This window comes from Callorhinchus milii, unplaced genomic scaffold (assembly GCF_018977255.1).
Source record: "Callorhinchus milii isolate IMCB2004 unplaced genomic scaffold, IMCB_Cmil_1.0 Scaffold32, whole genome shotgun sequence".
Classification (NCBI taxonomy): Eukaryota; Metazoa; Chordata; class Chondrichthyes; order Chimaeriformes; family Callorhinchidae; genus Callorhinchus; species Callorhinchus milii.
This window is the reverse complement of record NW_024704773.1, coordinates 1,802,477-1,820,439: the sequence shown is the minus strand read 5'-3', so window position 1 is coordinate 1,820,439 and position 17,963 is coordinate 1,802,477. Positions and strand designations below refer to the sequence as shown.

Sequence of the window (17,963 nt, the reverse complement as noted above, 5' to 3'; positions counted from 1 at the left end):
GGATTCATAGAGGGTGAGAATAAATGTCCTACTTAATCTACTAGGGATTAAAAAATTTCATTTGGCAGTTTTGAAGGAGTTCTTACATGTACTTCAGCTATTTTAAGTCTTGCTTAATGTTCAGTATTAAAACAGCATTTTTAGTGTCATCGTAAAGAATTCAATCAGTCTTAAGACAGTAAAGAACCACTCTGCAGTTTAAAAACCTCTCACATCAATCCCTACTCATTCTATTTATAGGAGTCTGGGGAGAATACAGTACAATTCAAATCAATCTTTTGCAGTCTTCCTTCTTTTGATAGGTCAATTTAAAATATAGGCACTTACCACAAGGCTGACTCATGCTTTCTCACTGCAAAAACAACACAGAAAGTTGTGCTTGGCCCTGTTTTATATTTTATTTAAAGTTAAATATGTAATCTTAGCAGGTCTCAGCAGTTTCTTGTCTTAAAACAAAAGGTTCCATTAACTGAAGATGTGTGTGAGCTGTAGGAAGTGACTTCTCTGTAGTGAATGAACCTTTTGTTGACTTTTCAAAATATGAAATTATCAATCATACATGTATTAAATAAATTTAATGCAAAACTGTTGCAAGTAATTTATTGATGGAAGCAAAACATTGTGTTTGGAAAGGTAGGGTGGGGGGAGGCAACCTGTGTTAACTGGTCATTTGTGGAGTCCTGAAGCTCAATGATTAGAGCACTCGCCTCGCAAGTGAGAGACCTGGGTTCGATTCCCGGCAGGGCGAAAGTTTGGCCAAGTTTCTTTACTCCTCACGCCTCTGTTTACCTAGCAATAAGTAGGAACCCGGTTGTTAGTCGATTGGTGTATCCCTTTTCTGGGGGGTAATAATCCCTTCAAAAAAATAATAAATTGATCACTCAATCCACGACTGTTTGTGGGACACTGCCCTGCGCAATTGGCTGCCACGTTTTGCCCACAAAGTATACAGTCAATTTACTTTACAGTATATTCTGTGAAGCGCTTTGAGACGTCTCGAGGACGTAATAACGCTCTATGCCAAATGCAAGGATTATTATTATTATTATTTGGTCAAATGCATCTTATGAAATGCCAGCCAGCACTTTTATCATCTAAATTGCATTAACTTTTCAGCGTGCTTTTCACATGGATTTAAGGTAACAGGGACATGAACATGAAGTAAGTTTGAGCATTCAGTTCAGGTCTGGAACCATCTTTGATCTCCCAAGTGAATTGGAGGTCAATAATCTGCAGGTGTGTTGAGCAAATTGACAACAACAACAACAACAACAAGATTCCATTTATAAAGCGCCTTTCACGTCAGGAGAACGTCCCAAGGCGCTGCACAGTTGGGTCATGACCCGAGCAGGGGGGAAATGGTCAGGGTGAGGGGAGGGAAGAGAGGGAGCAAGGAGGGGGGAAATGGTCAGGGTGAGGGGAGGGAAGGGAGGGAGCGAGGAGGGGGAAGAGAGTCGAGAGGGTCGAGAGGGGGAAGAGAGTCGAGAGTCATTTAAATCAATGACTTGATTTAAATGTGTACAATATTGCTACAATTAGATGGGTATCTTTGGACTTGGAAAGGCAGGATCTTACCAATTCTGTTATTGGAGGAAAGGAGGGAGTCTATAACAGCCCTTAAGTGCTGTGCTGTTCAACCAGTAGTAATAATAAAGAATATAAACTGAAAAGGAAAATATTTGGTGCATGCTATATTTAATAACAAATATTTATCTAAGCCATCTGTTTTCCTGTTATTTACTTTGCAGCAACTTCAGCAAAAATGGGACTCGTTGAAACCAGGTTGGCCATCATTCCAGGAGCAGGTATGGACTTAAACAGTAGGACTTGTGAAATTCAACTTGCAAGTTATTTGGGGAACACTCAGCAGGTCAGGCAGCACCTATGGAAAAAGGAAAGTGAGTCAACGTTTTGGGTCCACGACCCTTTGTCAGAACTGGGGCATGGGAGGGAGAGACTTTTAAGGGCTAACAGAGAGGGTGGAGGCAGGGCAAGGAAGACAAAGGAGAAAATGGGGTAGAGGAAGGAGATGATGGGTTAAAGAAGTGTTAATGATGCGAAACAAAGGGGAGATTGCAACAAAACAGGGGAATAGAGGTGTTAATAATACAAAATTTGCATCATTAACACCTCTTTAACGCATCACCCCCTGTCTTCTACCCCATTTTTTCCTTTGTTTTCCTTGCCCTCTCCCATCTCTGTTAGCCCTTAAAGGCCTCTCCTTCCCAACATGCCCCAGTTCTGAGAAAAGGTTGTGAACCCGAAACGTCGACTCACTTTCCTTTCTCCGTAGATGCTGCCTGACCTGCTGAGTGTTCCCAGCGACTTCTGTTTTTGTTTCAGATTTCCAGCATCTGTAGTGTTTTGCAAGTTATTTTGTTTTGTTTGGAAGTGTTGCCATTTTAGGAGAGATTATTGAATGATTTTGTGTCTACTGCTTAGATACTGATGTAGGGTGTATTGCATTGCCTTATTTTATGGAATAAAATCCTGGTAGAAGAGATCTTGGGAAGTAGATAGAATCTGTAAGAAACATACAGGAAATGTATCATTATTCCACATTTGAAATTTTCTACTTATGCATGGATATTCTCTGTTGCTAAGGTTTGTTGCACAGAAACATTTTGAAGGCGTCCTGCCCTTTTAAAGAGCTTTAAGATCTTTGTCAATGTACTCATGTGGAGCTGCCCCATGTACTCAGCAGCATTGTAGATTCTCCTCCGTATTTTTTTCTGTGTTGCAAGCATTCCAAACATCCTAAGTGAAAAGAAATCTTGCTTTTGATTCTTTTTTCCATATTGTAATACTTCTCCTTCAGAACTTTTCCTCGCTTTTAAAAAAAATTAAATATGCCCTCATAACATTTTGATATGTTGATGAGTTAAAAACAGTCTTGCCTATCCTAATAATCATGATTGTAATTGTAGCATACAAATAGCAAAATGGTGGCAACTTGTTTGTGGTGATGCACAAAAGAGGAATGTATAAATAAATTGTGGAGGTCATGTCCGATTAAGGGATTGAGAAAACAGTGTAAATTAGAACGATGATCCATGTGCCTTTGTCATCTCACAGGAACAAGTGTGTGGGAACAGTATGACTAATGTGAGCAAGAATCATTGCATCAATCAGTAGTAATGCAGTAGTAATACAGAAACCAGTTAAGTGATTCCCATTACTTGTTCAGATCCAGATGAAGTTATTTTTTTTATGTATATTTGTCTGAAGAGTTGTTCTGGTTAATAAATCTTTTGTTGTATTGCTTCCAGTGTCAGCTTTCTTAAATATGGTAACATAAATGCTTTGTTCCATTCTGTTAGAACTTCACCAGTGATGATTGACTTCCTCATAATGTCTGTCAGTGCTATAACAAATTTCCTGCCTTGTCTCCCTAAGTACCCTGGGCTACAATTCATCCATCCTGGGGGATTTATTAGTTTTAGCCCCTTAAACCAATCTGACCTTAGTCTCACTTATGTCAAAGTTCTGCAGCTCAAGCATTGTTTGCTGGATGGTGGGGTTATACTTTTATTGTCCTTCCTTTCCATTGTAGATAAAACTGGTCATTCACTTCAAGGATGTTTGTGGAACATTGCTGTGCACAAATTCACTGCACTTTACAGTACATCCTGTGAAGTGCTTTGAGGTATCCCCTGACATGAAAAGTGCTATATCAAATGCAAGGATTATTATATTATTTTTGTGCTGTTATTTACAAAACAGACAAGAACTGCACGACAGTTTACAACAACAAAATTACATTTGTAAAGCGCCTTTCATGTTGGAAGGACGTCCCAAGACGCTGAACAATCGGGGATCAAGAACCGAGTGTGGGGAGTGCAGGGTTGGGATGAGGGAGGACAGCGTTGAGATGAGGGAGGGCAGAGAAGTAGGGGGGTAGCTGAAGGCACAGTCGAAAAGGAGGGTCTTGAGTCGTGCCTTGAAGGAGGCAAGGGAGGGAGCAAGGAGAAGGGATTATGGGGTGAAGTTCCAAAGAGTGGGGGCAGAAAGGCTGAAAGCCCGGCTGCCGATGGTAGGGCAGGTCGGGCGGGAGACATGGAGCAAGCCGGAGCTTGCTGAACGGAAGGAATGGACAGGTTTTTCGACCACAAATATACGGTCAATTCACTTCACAGTCTATTCTGTGAAGCGCTTTGAGATGTTGAGAAGATGTGAAAAGCGCTGTATCAAATGCAAGGATTATTATATAATTATTGAATAGGGGGTCAGCAAGTCAGATAGGCAGGAGGGGGCAAGGCTGTGGGGGGCCTTGAAAGTGAGGACGAGGATTTTGAATTCTAACCTCTGAGGGATTGGGAGCCAGTGGAGTCGGGCGAGGGTGGGGGTGATAGGGTCACGGAACCTGGTGCGTGAGAGGACACAAGCTGCAGAGTTTTGGATGATCTGCAGCTTGTGGAGGGGAGAGTTAGGAAGGCTGACAATGAGGGAGTTTCCGTTGTCGAGTCTTGAGGTGACGAATGCATGTATGGGCGTTTCGGCAGTCTGAGGGTTGAGGCAGTGGCAGAGTCGGGCAATGTTGCAGAGTTGCAGGAAGGCAGAGCGGGTCATGACAAGGATATGACGGAGAAAGGACAGTTGAGAGTCAAACAAGGCATCCAGTTTCCTGACTTGCTTGATGCGTTGGCAGTGTGTATCGTTGGATGTAATGTTACCAGTGCCTGTGGTGTGGAGGCACTGGCGCAAGCCAATCAGGAGGGCCTTGGACTTGTTGACATTCAGCTGTAGAAAGTTGTCTCTCATCCAGGACTTGACAGTCTGTCAGGACGTCAGTTGTCCTGGAATCAAAGGTGGAGGCAGAGAGATAGAGTTGGGTGTCATCCGTGTACGTGTGGAAGTCGACTCCATGTCTGCGGATGATGTCACCAACATGTAGAGGTTAAAGAGGAGGGGACCGAGGACAGTCCCCTGAGGAACACCACACAAGACTGTGAGGGGCTGGAAGATAAACCGTTGTCGGAGACAAATTGGAGATGGTGTGAGAGATAAGACCTGAACCATTCAAGGACAGAACCCTGAAGGTTGAGGTGAGAGGAGAGGCGGTGGAGAAGGATGGAGTGGTCCACAGTATCGAACATTTTAATGTGGTAATTTTTTCTGATATTAACAGATGTCCTAAAAACATGGATTTCTTAATTAAGAAATTTGAGTGGGAACTCCTTATAATAATTGGAAGTGCAGCACTCTGACATGAGAGAAGGCCGTTCTGAAATTAGATTGAGTTGGAGCAGCATCCCATGAGCCAGTGCCATGGACATCCAGATTTCTTAATTAAGAAATCTTGCAGAATCACCCCCGTTATTTTGGAGACATTTGATTAATTTATGTGATTAAGAAGCTTTAATCCCAATGGATGCAATACATATTGCCTGTAATAAATGCCAATGATGGTAATTAAACCAAGTACTCAGCTAGCACCTAAAAACCAGTGCTGTCCTGACAGTGGGAGTTGGTACAATAAGTGGTCCTGACAGGTGTAAAATAGATCCAACAAGACAGCACTTTTCTTGAATGTAAACCCATTCTTTGTTAGAGTGCAATGATAGATATAACAAACCAATACATTGCTGAGTACCATATACCAGCCTCGTTCGCCAGTGTTGGTTCAACTGAATTACACTCAGACTCTTGTGCATTTACACAATGGAGCATTTCTGACAATCTCAGAATGGCTGAAGACTACTTGCACCCTGTAGCTTATATGGTAAAACACAACTGAACCATGGCACAATAAAACTGTTGGTATCTAATAATTTTCAACATCTGCTGTTTGGAAACTGGAGAAATATAACCATTGAAAGTCAATGTGGGTCAATTAACTATCAAATACACAACTTCAGTTTTGTGCTGTTTCATAAGAAAAAGGCTTACAGAACCAATGTAGCAAAATTACATTCATACTGTACGGGGTGGGGGGAGAGATCTCTAACAGTGTCAAATGATTCTAGATCAAATGGTGAATTTGACCTGGAGACTAAAATCTGAGCAGAAACCCTATTGATCAGCAATGATAAATATAGAAGTTGCACACATTTAATTTTGGTCTAACAACATAATGTATTTCAGGAGATGGCCCCAAAACTACTATTGTTTTCATAACTACAAGGGGCTCCCCATTAGTGTAGATTTCAGACTTTCTACTGCACAGTTATATTTGTGTAAGCTTACTCTTAATCACTTATTACAGTGAATGGATGTGTATATTTTGTGGTTGTGATTTCTGAAGACTAGACCGAGCCTTCAGCTCCCCTCTCGACTCTCTTCCTCCTCCTCACTCCCTCCCTTCCCTCCCCTCACCCTGACCATTTCCCCCCTCCTCGCTCCCTCCCTTCCCTCCCCTCACCCTGACCATTTCCCCCTGCTCGGGTCCTGACCCAACTGTACAGCGCCTTGGGACGTCCTCCTGATGTGAAAGGCGCTTTATAAATGGAATCTTGTTGTTGTTGTTGTAGACATAGCATAATAAACTTCTACTGTGCATTTATGATTGAGGCCTTGTGTAGAATTTAAATAGGCATCTGTTAGACTTTCAATAATATTTGATTCGAACTACCTGTAATATGTTTCCAATATTATGAAGTCGGACCTCGTTTGTTTGGATACTGGAAGAGATATTTCTGTTAAGTAAATTTTTAACAAAAATCTTGTGGTACTATATTAGACCCATCATGAGTGGGCTGTCTGAACTCCTGGGGATCATTAACTCCCAGATCCAATGGATCCAATTTAGGCTGCTTGTGGAAGGTTATTACTTTTGGTCAGCCGAGTGTCTGACACATGGGGAAACTCATCCCCATGCTTAAACCAAACTGAGAATTCCATGCATCCCACCTATACATGGAAATCCCAGAGATAGATTGTTGGAATGTAATAGAATGCGGACTCTCTCCCTGGAGGGACACATCCTGCTTACCTAAATCCGGAAAGTATTAGGCGCAGGTTGGCAAGATCCAAACCTTGAGGACCCCAGAGTGTGTTTTGAGATACTGCTGAAGTCTAACCAGCTAAAACCACAGGGCTTGCCATTCATAGCACTTTTTGGCAAGCTTTCCCACTGCTTGTCCAGCTAGGACCACTCTATGAATTATTGAACTGGTCGAATCATGAATATCTAGGTTAGTAATATTTGTTGCTAATTTCAAACAGCATTGGCTTTGGTCTACTAGAGCTTTGTAACATAATTTTCTCCAAAAAAGGGGAGTTTAGGGCACTGTCACAGATTAGGTGAAGACTGGATATTGAATGCTACTAAAGAGTTTCAGTGAGATTCAGACAGCCTTTGACCAGTGTATATGTTACCTCATGACAATCGTTCTGTTGATACATCTGTACAAGCTGACATAGCCTAACAGTTGGCAGATTTTACTATTACTTTTACACATGAAAATAAATAACGATTTGATGTCCATGACAGTTTTAAGATTTTCCTACTTAGCAAGAATGTTCAATATGTAAAACTTTATTTGGCTTATTCATCAAATTGTGGTTATTCAAGTACATTGTGCCCTCTCCCCACCCACCTAGCCCCCCCAAAAATGAACAAAGAACTATTTGTTCATTGAGCAAAAAAAGTGGAAAGGCCTATGTTATTTTGGTCTGTGCTTGGTAAAGTGACATAGCCAAGAATATTTTCACGAAATATAATTCTAGTCAGATTTATTAGCTTCATTGGTACCAATGATGAATAAAAGTACACAGCAAATTTCCTTTTTGGTTTAAAAAATATATTTTTTTAAAAATGCTGTTTATACTGAGTGAGTAAAAATATACTTTAAAAAATATTTCAAGGCAGCCTAACCTAAAGACACAGCAATTGGATGTATTAATGCTACAGTGTTAGGCAATAGGTTTACACTTACATTCCTGCAGTTATATTTTAAAGATATTTTTATTTCATTACATAAATGATGGTAGTGTTGGTGAATAAAAGGTTTTCAATTTGGCCCTAGTATCAGCACAAAGTATTCCTTGGTCAAATGTGGCTGTGGAGCTATCAATAATATTATTTTATTTTTCAACGGCAACTATTATCAAGCTCTGCAGTTTACAACAGTAACTTTCACTTACGTAGCACCTTTCCTGTAGGTTGATCTTTCAAAGTGTTTCATAAAGATGTCAGAGATCTCAGCAATGTAGGAAGCAGGAGGAGCTTCACAATGTTGGCTAAACCAAGGTCTAAGAGAGAGAGAGAATATTTAAAAAGCATTTTGAATGTAAGGACAAAAGTTGAAGGGCTTTTGGGAGAGTGTTCCATCCAGGAACAAGTAGTAGGCCTGAGGAGGAAAAGGTGCGGCTAGGAAATGAAACTTGAGGAGATTGCAGAGGTAGGGTGGGTCAAGAAGATGAATGGATTTGAAGGGCAGGACAAGGATCTTTTAAGTTGATCCACTGAGGCAGTCCTTTTAAGGTTGGGATTAATGGTGAAGTGGAGTCTGATGTGGAAAGGGATATGAGCTGCAGAGTTTTTAATGAGCTGGAGCTTATGAAAAGTGGAGGTGAAGGGGAGTGTTGGAGAGATCAAAAGCTGACAAAAGCATGAATTAAGGTTTCAACTGTGTTTGGGATGGTTTCCACAGATAGAAAAAGGCAGTCTTAGTCAAGAACTGTCTTAGAAAGCTGAAATGAGCAGCCTAGGAGATTGATGAAATTGGAGCCAAATGAAGACAACAACAACAACAAGATTCCATTTATAAAGCGCCCTTCACGTCAGGAGGACGTCCCAAGGCGCTGTACAGTTGGGTCAGGACCCGAGCAGGGGGAAATGGTCAGGGTGAGGGGAGGGAAGGGAGCGAGCGAGGAGGGTGGAAATGGTCAGGGTGAGGGGAGGGAAGGGAGGGAGCGAGGAGGGGGAAGAGAGTCGAGAAGGGAGCTGAAGGCACGGTCAAAGAGAAAGGTTTTGAGACCGGCCTTGAAGGAGGAAAGGGAGGAAGCAAGGCGAAGGCACTGGGGGATGGAGTTCCAGAGCCTGGGGGCTGAGAGGCTGAAGGCCCGACCACCGATGGTAGGGCGGTTGGGGCGGGGGACGTGGAGCAGACCGGAGCCAGAGGAACGGAGGGTACGGGCAGGTAGGTAGGGGGATAGTAGGTTGGAGAGGTAGGAGGGAGCAAGGCCGTGAATGGCCTTGTAGGTGAGGATGAGGATCTTGAAATCAATCCTCTGGGGGATGGGGAGCCAGTGGAGGCGAGCGAGGGTGGGAGTGATGTGGTCCTGGTGCGGGACAGTACACGAGCTGCAGAGTTCTGAATGACCTGCAGCTTGTGGAGGGAGGTGGCGGGAAGGCCGGCGAGGAGAGATTTCCCATAGTCCAGCCTTGAAGTGACAAAGGCGTGAACCAGGGTTTCAGCAGCGTGAGGGGTGAGGTAGTGCCGTAGTCTGGCGATGTTCCGGAGGTGATGGAAGGCGGTGCCAGTTGTGGTGCGGATGTGAGGGAGAAAGGACAGCTCAGGGTCGAACAAAACGCCGAGGTTCCTGACTGGCTTTGAGAGGTGGAGAGTGCAGCCTTGGATGCTGATGGTGTCAGCGCCTGAGGTGCTGTTGAGAGCTGAACAGAAGGAATTGAGTTTTGTTCACATCTAGTTGAAGGAAGTTTAGGTTCGTTCAGTATTGGATGTCAGTCAGAAACTCTATAATCCTAGAATAGAGGGTGGAAGTAGAGAAGGAGAATTGGGTGTCATTGCGTTCAGTTCTAGGCATCGCATTTTAGGAAATATATTAGAGCATTGGAGAGGGTGCAAAGGAGGTTTACCAGGATGGTACCAGGATGAAGGACCTTAGTTATGAGGAGAGGTTAGTGAAACTAGGATTATTCTCCCTAGAGCAGAGAAGATTAAGAGGGGGTTTAATAGAGGTTTTCAAGATCATGAGAGGATTTGATAGGTTGAACCGGAAAAAACTGTTTTCACTGGCATGTGGGTCAATAACGTGAGGACATCGATTTAAGACAGTTGTTAAAAGAAATAGAGGGGAGGTTAGGAAATTTTTTTTCACCCAGCGAATTGTTCGGATCTTGAATGCATTACCTGAAAGGATAGTGGAAGCTGAGTCAATAACAACTTTTAAGAGAGAAGTAGATGGGTATTTGGGGAGGACAGGATTGCAGGGCTATGGAGAGAAAGCGAGCCAGTGGGATTGAGTTGGATTGCTCTTTTAGGTGCCGGCGCAGATGCAATGGGTCGAATGGCCTCTTTCTGTGCTCTATGATTCTATAATCCCATGCTTAGAGGGGATATTGAAGGAACCACGAAAATGGGGAGCCATGTAGATAGGTCAGAGAGAAGAATAGAATAGTCAAGTGTCAAAAGCAGCAGAAAGGTTGAGGAAGGTTACAGGCAGCTCTGCTTGGACACAATGGGATGTAGTTTGTGATTTTGACCAGGGCTATCTAGGTCGGTAGAGCAGAAACTGAGGGTTTTAGTCAGGGAGTAGATTGTCTTGCTAAAATAGGTATGTTTACAACTTATTTCCATAGTTTTATTCTTTAACCAAAACCAGACATCAAGCTAGAGAGTTGTCCACTTTATTTGTTAAATTAAAATAGGTATCATATCGCCCCATACTCTTGTTTATAGTTATTCAACTAACATCTAATTGTGTTAGTAAACCACTCTGCTACAGCTCTTTTTTCATGTGTGGCTGAATTGGGTCATTGGCTTCTGGGTGGTTTCCAGGTTACAAAGATTTATTGAGCACACACTGGTCAGAAATAGAGCAATGTAATGTCAGCAAAGCGTTTTTCATTTCAGGAGCATACTTTTTCAGCGGCCTGGAATCAATCAATTCACTGACCTGTTAAAAATTGTAATCTGTGTCTGGCACAGTGAGAGAGTGTCTGGAAATATGTCATGGTAACATTTGTTCTATTTTCATAATAAAATAGTTAATTCCCCCTTCATCAAAATAAGTTATTGAACCAAATAAAGGTTTTAATTAAAATTTATTTTGAGCTGGAATGGAATAAATCTGTTTGCTGCCTCCATTCAGTTTTTAGAACATAGTACAGTGAAATCTGCTTTAGGTGGACGCCAATTAACTCTGGGCGACGCGTAAATCGAACAAAACGCCTGGCCCCGATTCATTTGTATTCTTACCTGTTTTAAATATGCCGATTGATTCAGGCAAAAATCTGATTAATCTGGGCAAAATTCTGAGTTGATCGCCACTGAATGTACTCATTCGGGCCTTCTGTGTATAAATGACAAGTAAGCAACACGCGAAGCTGAGCTGAGTACAGTGAAACAGTTGGATTCGTTCTGCAGATAAATATCAATCGTCAAACAAGAAGATCACCACCATCACTTCCTTCCTGAATTCTTTAAAGTAATCAACAACATGCTGATGATCTAGAACAATTTCAAAACTACTCTGCTATATAACTGATTTACTTTTTCTGTTCACTTCTTACTTTCGTCACTTTTTCCTACAGGTTTCAATCCTGCATACCTTGGTTTCTCTTCAAGCCAGATCTCTGCTATTGCAGCTCTATAGTTGGCTACCAAGTGGTGTGAAGCATTGTCCCACAGCCACAGTGTCATGGACATTAGATTTGTTTCCTCTTGTTCTCCACAATAACACAGCTGAGAGTGGGAACTAGCCACATGGGAATTACTCTTTTTCATAGCTTCAAACACAAACATCAGCCTCTGTTACAGCTGCTTGCTGTGGAGAAGTTTTATGTGGGTAAGTGCCCTGGGGATAATAACCCTAACCAGTTCTATTCCTCTTCACTGAGCAGCGAAGTAAGAGATATTTTGATGTCAAACCTTCTCCCTTGATATTGGGGATCATAGTGGCAGCTGATGTATGTTCTATCCTCCAGCTGCTTATATGTACTCACGCTTTTTAACTCCTCTTCCTCAATCAAAATCAAATCACTTGTTGGGACTGCTTCTAATAAGTCTAATGTTCTTGTGTTCCATTTCTGGATATTATAACTGGGGAAGAATTGAATGATGGCGCTAAAGATGATTGTTTGAGTCTGCACTTTAGCCTCTCTTGATGGGAATTTGGCATGCGCCAATGAATTTTTGAATAGTTATGTATCCGAGTCAAGTATAAACCAAAAGAAAGCAAACCTATTTGGTAGCTGAGATACAGTTCCAAATATCAGCAGTGATTCCCCACTGCTTATTTGAAGAACAGAAAAAAAATCCTTATGAGATTCTTATTCTGTGTTATTCTGGCTCAGTGTTAGCACTTTTGCCTCTGAATCAGAAGATTGTGGGTTCAAGCCCCACTTTGGGACTTGGAATTACAAAGCCTAAAGCTGACACTCCAACGCAATGCTGGGGTTGTGTTGCATCGTCGGAGGTGCTGTCCTTTGGGAGAGACGTTAAACTGAGGTCCCATCTGCCTGTTCAGGTGGAAATTAAAGATCCCATGGCAATATTCAAAAAGAGAAGGGAGTTTCTCCCGGTGTTCTGTCCAACAGTCCCCAGGTAAAATTGGTCACTTATTCCATGGCTGTTTGTGGTACTCTACTGTGTACAACTAGCTGCTGTGATTCGCCCACAAAATACACAGTCAATCCATTTTTCAGTATATCCTGTGAAGCCCTTTGAGACATCTTGATGACGTGATAAGGCACTATATCACGTGCAAGGATTATTATTTGAAATTATACATGAGAATATCATGGGTAGTAAAGTTCTGATGGCAGGAATTTGAGCTGCAAATTTTTGAGTGTATGAATAAAAACCTTGAACTTATTTTATTGATCAATCAATCAAAGAAACATTGCAAATACTATAATACTGAATTAAGTTTTAAAAAACCTTTGATGCAACTTTGATCAAATACAGTGATTCTATATAGTGACTTTGCGGTCACCTTTAAGGTTTAAAGCATTACATTTTTATTATTTGGCAGCATATCACCTTTTGATATGAAGCAAATTAAGCTGTTTTGGCTGAACTACTGTATTATTTTCAAGTGCTATCTATCATTCGTTAAGCATGCTGGTGCCATCGAAGAAGGTGCTTCCTGAGTGGGAGACTTGCTAATAATGTGCATTAACATTTCGAAGGTAGGCAGAGAATAATAGTTCACAGAAACGTTGGGACAGAAATCTGTGTTAGTTCACGTTTGATGATACCACTGAAACTATTTCTGAGAACATTGAGAAATGCAACTCTTTGCAGAATTATTTTTGCTTCTAGGGGTAAATATTTGTTACTCTTACTTCAAAGAATACTTCTTCCTATTTATAATTGTGAATAAGGATGTTTAAATCAACAGATATGTATAGCTGGCTCAGATGTTTATGATGTTTTTTTCTTCATAACTGCCTATGAATCATACTTGCACTATTTCCTTTGCCAGTAAAAAAAGGTTGAAACCCTTTTGTACTGCAATACTGAATTTTTTAAAACAAGGAAAAAATATCATTAAATGCACATTAAAAATATCAAGTGATACAAAACAAGTGATATGGTTACAGCTATGAAAGCCTAATCCTATCAGAATGTCTTATTGAAAACTGGATTGGTGTAGATGTTGTACCACAAAGGGTTACCTTTGTTCAGGGTTCCTCTCTTGTTGAGTACCTTATCACTGGTAGATGTGAAAGCGGCACCAAATGGAAATTCAGAGAGTGATTTTCCTGAGACCACATTCATAAATATTTCACTCATTGACCAGAGTGAAATTAGCAGAGCCCTGGAGTTAAACTGTTTACACCTTCCGTTTAGTCAAGAAATGATGCGTTCAAAATTCAGATGAGAGATAGATGGTAGCTCAGATTATATGATTACATTTTCCATTAATTACTCAAAACATTCTTTAAAAAGCAAACCTTTTTTTGTTGTGCTAGAACCATGCCCCGTCGCTTTAGTACTGATAATTAGCCTGATGTCAGCCTGGCTCAGTTGGCAGCACTCCGCATCCCGGTCAGAAAGTTGGGATGGAATAAGCCCCACGTTGGTACTTTGAACTCATAGTTTAGATCAGGTTGGTCCAACTGATTTTATCCGGTCCTCAAACCATTTCCAACTTCATTGATCAATGAGCAAGTACAGGCGACGTGCAGGCCCCGAGCCAATCAAGAAATATTATTATTATTATTATCAGGGGCTCAGCCTCTGCCGGGCAATGCCGCTGGCCAATCACCAGAGGCTGGTCACTAGGGTGGACTGGGAGCTGGCTCATCATCAGGCTCGGAGAAAATATTGCATTTTCTCGTGTGACGCTAAATCTGATTTGTTTATTCTTGATATTGTTTTGAATTATTATTTAATCAGTGCATCTTTATCTTATCCATCTGTTGTTCTTGCAATTGTGGATCACTCTGTTTTAGTTTTGTTGAGCATTCTCTGTATGCTGAGTTGATAGCTTGTGTTTTGATCTTAATACCTAAAACTTAAATTGATGCATATATTAATTCCATTAGAGATTATAATTTTTTGTTCATTGTTAGGGCTATTAAATTATGTGCATTTTAATTCACTTAATTATTTCTTTCACTTTCATTGCTTACTCTGGATTTAATGATTATTCTTGCATATATTTACTTTATTGATGAAAGTATTATTGTTTTAAAATTTGAATGAATTTTGACATTACCTATTTAAAGTTTGCATTGTAACTAAACTAATGAAATTAAGTAATACAGTTACGCAATTTAAAACATAGGATTTCTATACAATTCTTACAAGTTATGTTTCTGGAAGGGAAACACAAAAATATTGTTTATGTTGTGGACGTTTCTCAAATCAGACATCCAGCCCTCAGCAGCCAAAAGGTTAGACAATCCTGGTCTAGGATGACACTACAATGCTGGGGGTGCATTGCATTGTCAGAGGTGCTGCCCTTCGGATGAGACATTAAATGAGGTGCTTGGTGGACTTTAAACTACTTGTGGCGTTATTTGGAAAGAGAAGGGAGTTTCTCCAGGTGACCTGACCAACAATACTCACGATAAAATTCACTTCATGGCTCTTTGTGAGGCACTGCTGTGTACCACCTACAAATATATAGTCACTACAATTTACATTAAATGCAGTGAATCACACTCGCTTTCAAATCTTTTCATGCCCTGGCACTTCCCTATCTCTCTGACCTGCTTACTCCCCAACCGACAACCCGTTGCCTCCCCTCGACTGGGTCCGGGCTTGTGCATGTCCCTCATGTCCTCCATTCCATCATTGGTGGCTGTGCTTTCAGCCACTAAGCCCCGAAACTGGATCACTCTTCCTCTATCTCGCCGCCTTGCCCCTTTCTTCCCCATCTTCAGGTTATGACTGAAGACCTTCCTATTCGACCGTGCCTATGGTCACGTCTCCCTCCCCCAGGCTCGGCGTCGTGATCCGCCCCTGTCAAGCACTCTGGGACGCTGCCCTGCTTGAGGGGTGATATATAAATACAAGTTGTTGTTGTGAAGAGCTTTGAGACATCCTACCAGTGTGAAAGTGGCTATATCAAATACAAGGATTATTATTACATTAAAGATATTAGTCAGATAGAAAACTGCGACTTCACATGTCCGCAATGCCTTAGATTCTAATTTTGGAACAGTTAAACAGGCCGCGCTGCTTAGTACCCATTGTCAGACTCGATATATTTCAGACAATTCTCTGCCCAGAATGTTACTAAAGATGGGAAATCCTCAATAAAAGCAAATAGATTCAGCAGTCCTTGAGAATAGTTCCTGTTTGATATTGAAGTAGTATCCAGCCTAGAAGTGTGATGAAATAATCTGTTTTGTGTGCTATTAAAAAGCAAGTTGTACAAGCCACTGTTTCATAACACAGTCCCTTGAATTGCTGTTTGAATTGAATTGTTTGTACTCTGGTCAGAACACACCTATAATACGATCATGGTCACACTGACATAAGGGAACTGCCCAGATCCTAGAGACAGTACAGAGGAGAGCAATGCGGAGGATTCCCAGTCTTAAAGGTAATGAGCAATGATTAGACAAGCTAAGTCTCTTCAGTCTTCAGAGAAGTTTTGAAAGGGATTTTATAGAGGGCTTAAAATTCTAAATGGGTTTGAAGAAGTAAATGCAGGATGCACTAAGACAGTGGAACAAGAGGACATAGGTTTAGAGTTGTAAAGAGCAATTTCAACAACAACAACAACTTATATTTATATGGTGCCCTTCCCGCAGGATAGTGTATCGGAGCGTTGAACAATGGCGGAGTTTGACGCAGAGCCAGGAATAAAGGGGAGGAGACGGTAGGCACGGTTGAAAAGGAAAATCTTCAGGTACGAACTGAAGGTGGGTAAAGGGAGCTAGGCAGAGACATGGAGGCAGAGCGTTCCAAAGGTTTGGGGTGCAGGGGTCCAAAGGTTTGGGGTGTAGATGACTTGAGAGTAGAGGCGTAGGGTGTGAGCAGAACAGATACCAGGAATTTTTTGCTACCTGGTGGGTAATTAATGACTGGAATAGGTTGTCAGGAGGGGTGATTGAGGCGAGGACACTGGCCTCATTTAAAAAACATTTCGATGCTGTAATAATAATAATAATAATATTAATCCTTGCATTTGATATAGCGCTTTTCACGTCGGGAGGACGTCCCAAAGCGCTTCACAGAACACACTGTAAAGTGAATTGACTGTATATTTTTGGGCGAACGCGGCAGCCAATTGCGCACAGCAATGTCCCACAAACAGTCGTAGATTGAAAATGACCAATTTTATTATTGCTTTTGGTTTTGGAGGGATTATTATTAGGCTCTGTGTGGAGTAAGGAAACTTGCCCAAGGTTTCGCCCTCTGCCTGGAATTGAACTCTGGTCTCTCACTTGCAAAGCAAGTGCTCTAACCACTGAGCTACAGGACTCCAGAGTAATGGGAGGATGGTAGGATAGGTTGGAAAGCACTCTGGGATGCAACCCTGCGTGAGGGGTTCTATATAAATGCAAGTTGTTGTATTCTGAAAGCATGAGATCAGATGGGCTGAAGAACCTTCTTTATTTGAAATAATCTTGTGATCCTGTCAATCGCACTGTAAAGCACATTTTAAAGTAAGGCAGTTATCAGTCGCTTATTCAGGAAGCCAGTTTAAAGATTATTCCATCTGCCTACAATCAGTGATCCTGGAGCTTGTTTCTGAATCTCAACTGGTCACGAAGAAACATGGGAAAGTATGGCCCTCAATTCACATCCACTGTAATTATTCTGCACCAGGGTGAGCCCCCAGAAACCTCCTTCTCCATGTTGTATCATGTGTGGAGTTGAACTACAGTTTGCATTGGCTGAACCTAAACTTTTATTGCAACAATGACTGAATTGCCAAATTATTGTTGATTCATCCTGAATCATGCAATGTGAGCACAAATTAGAGAAAGCAGCAAATCTGAATTGGCACTCAATTTCTCCAGCTACTACTTTTGGAATTCCAAAATATTTTCCAGGTTGTGTTATTTTTTACTCATTGCAACGTGGTCAGCTCTGGAAGCAATATCCTGTTTGCAGTTCAAGGTGAAGGCCAGAGTGGTAAGGGCTCCACTCCAGAGTAAGTTTGGCAGTCCAAATACCCCAGGACCACATAACATCTTAACCCTCTGGCCAAAGTTTTGTACCGGTATATAATTAATGGAATTCACTAGTTAATGGAACTTCTGTTAATAGGAATGTTTTGAAAAAAAATTCAAAGATTAGTTAATTTCATCCTCCCTCCCCACACATTAAAAAAACAGAAAAATGTTGGTTTATAGGAACAGTTTGTCGTTTCACTTGTTTTTATAGGTCTTTCTTTAGGCAGCATTTCATCATTTGGAAGAGCAAATGATTCATCATTGGAAGAGCAAACACATTGTAACATCCACTTTTTCCAAAGGCTGACTGACTAAGGCCATTTGATCTTTTACTGGTGTTCTTGCGTTGCATGTTTTTCTTTGGAGTTCTGCCAGTCAATAGGATCATTGGGTTTATCTGGGTAGATAAACACTGAATATGACTGAGCTGACTGAGGTTGGAAGAACTAACTCTCCGAAGAGTTTGGTTCTC

At 41.4% G+C, this 17,963-nt stretch overlaps 1 protein-coding gene across 1 annotated transcript in view; it reads left to right on the top strand.

Moving 5' to 3' along the window:
* auh (AU RNA binding protein/enoyl-CoA hydratase) overlaps window positions 1-17,963 on the top strand; it is a 135,756-nt gene that overhangs the window by 82,447 nt on the left and 35,346 nt on the right. Inside the window, exon 6 of the mRNA XM_007900031.2 lies at window positions 1,749-1,805. Coding sequence (XP_007898222.2) covers window positions 1,749-1,805 — 57 coding nt within the window. The remainder of the gene's footprint in view (window positions 1-1,748; window positions 1,806-17,963) is intronic.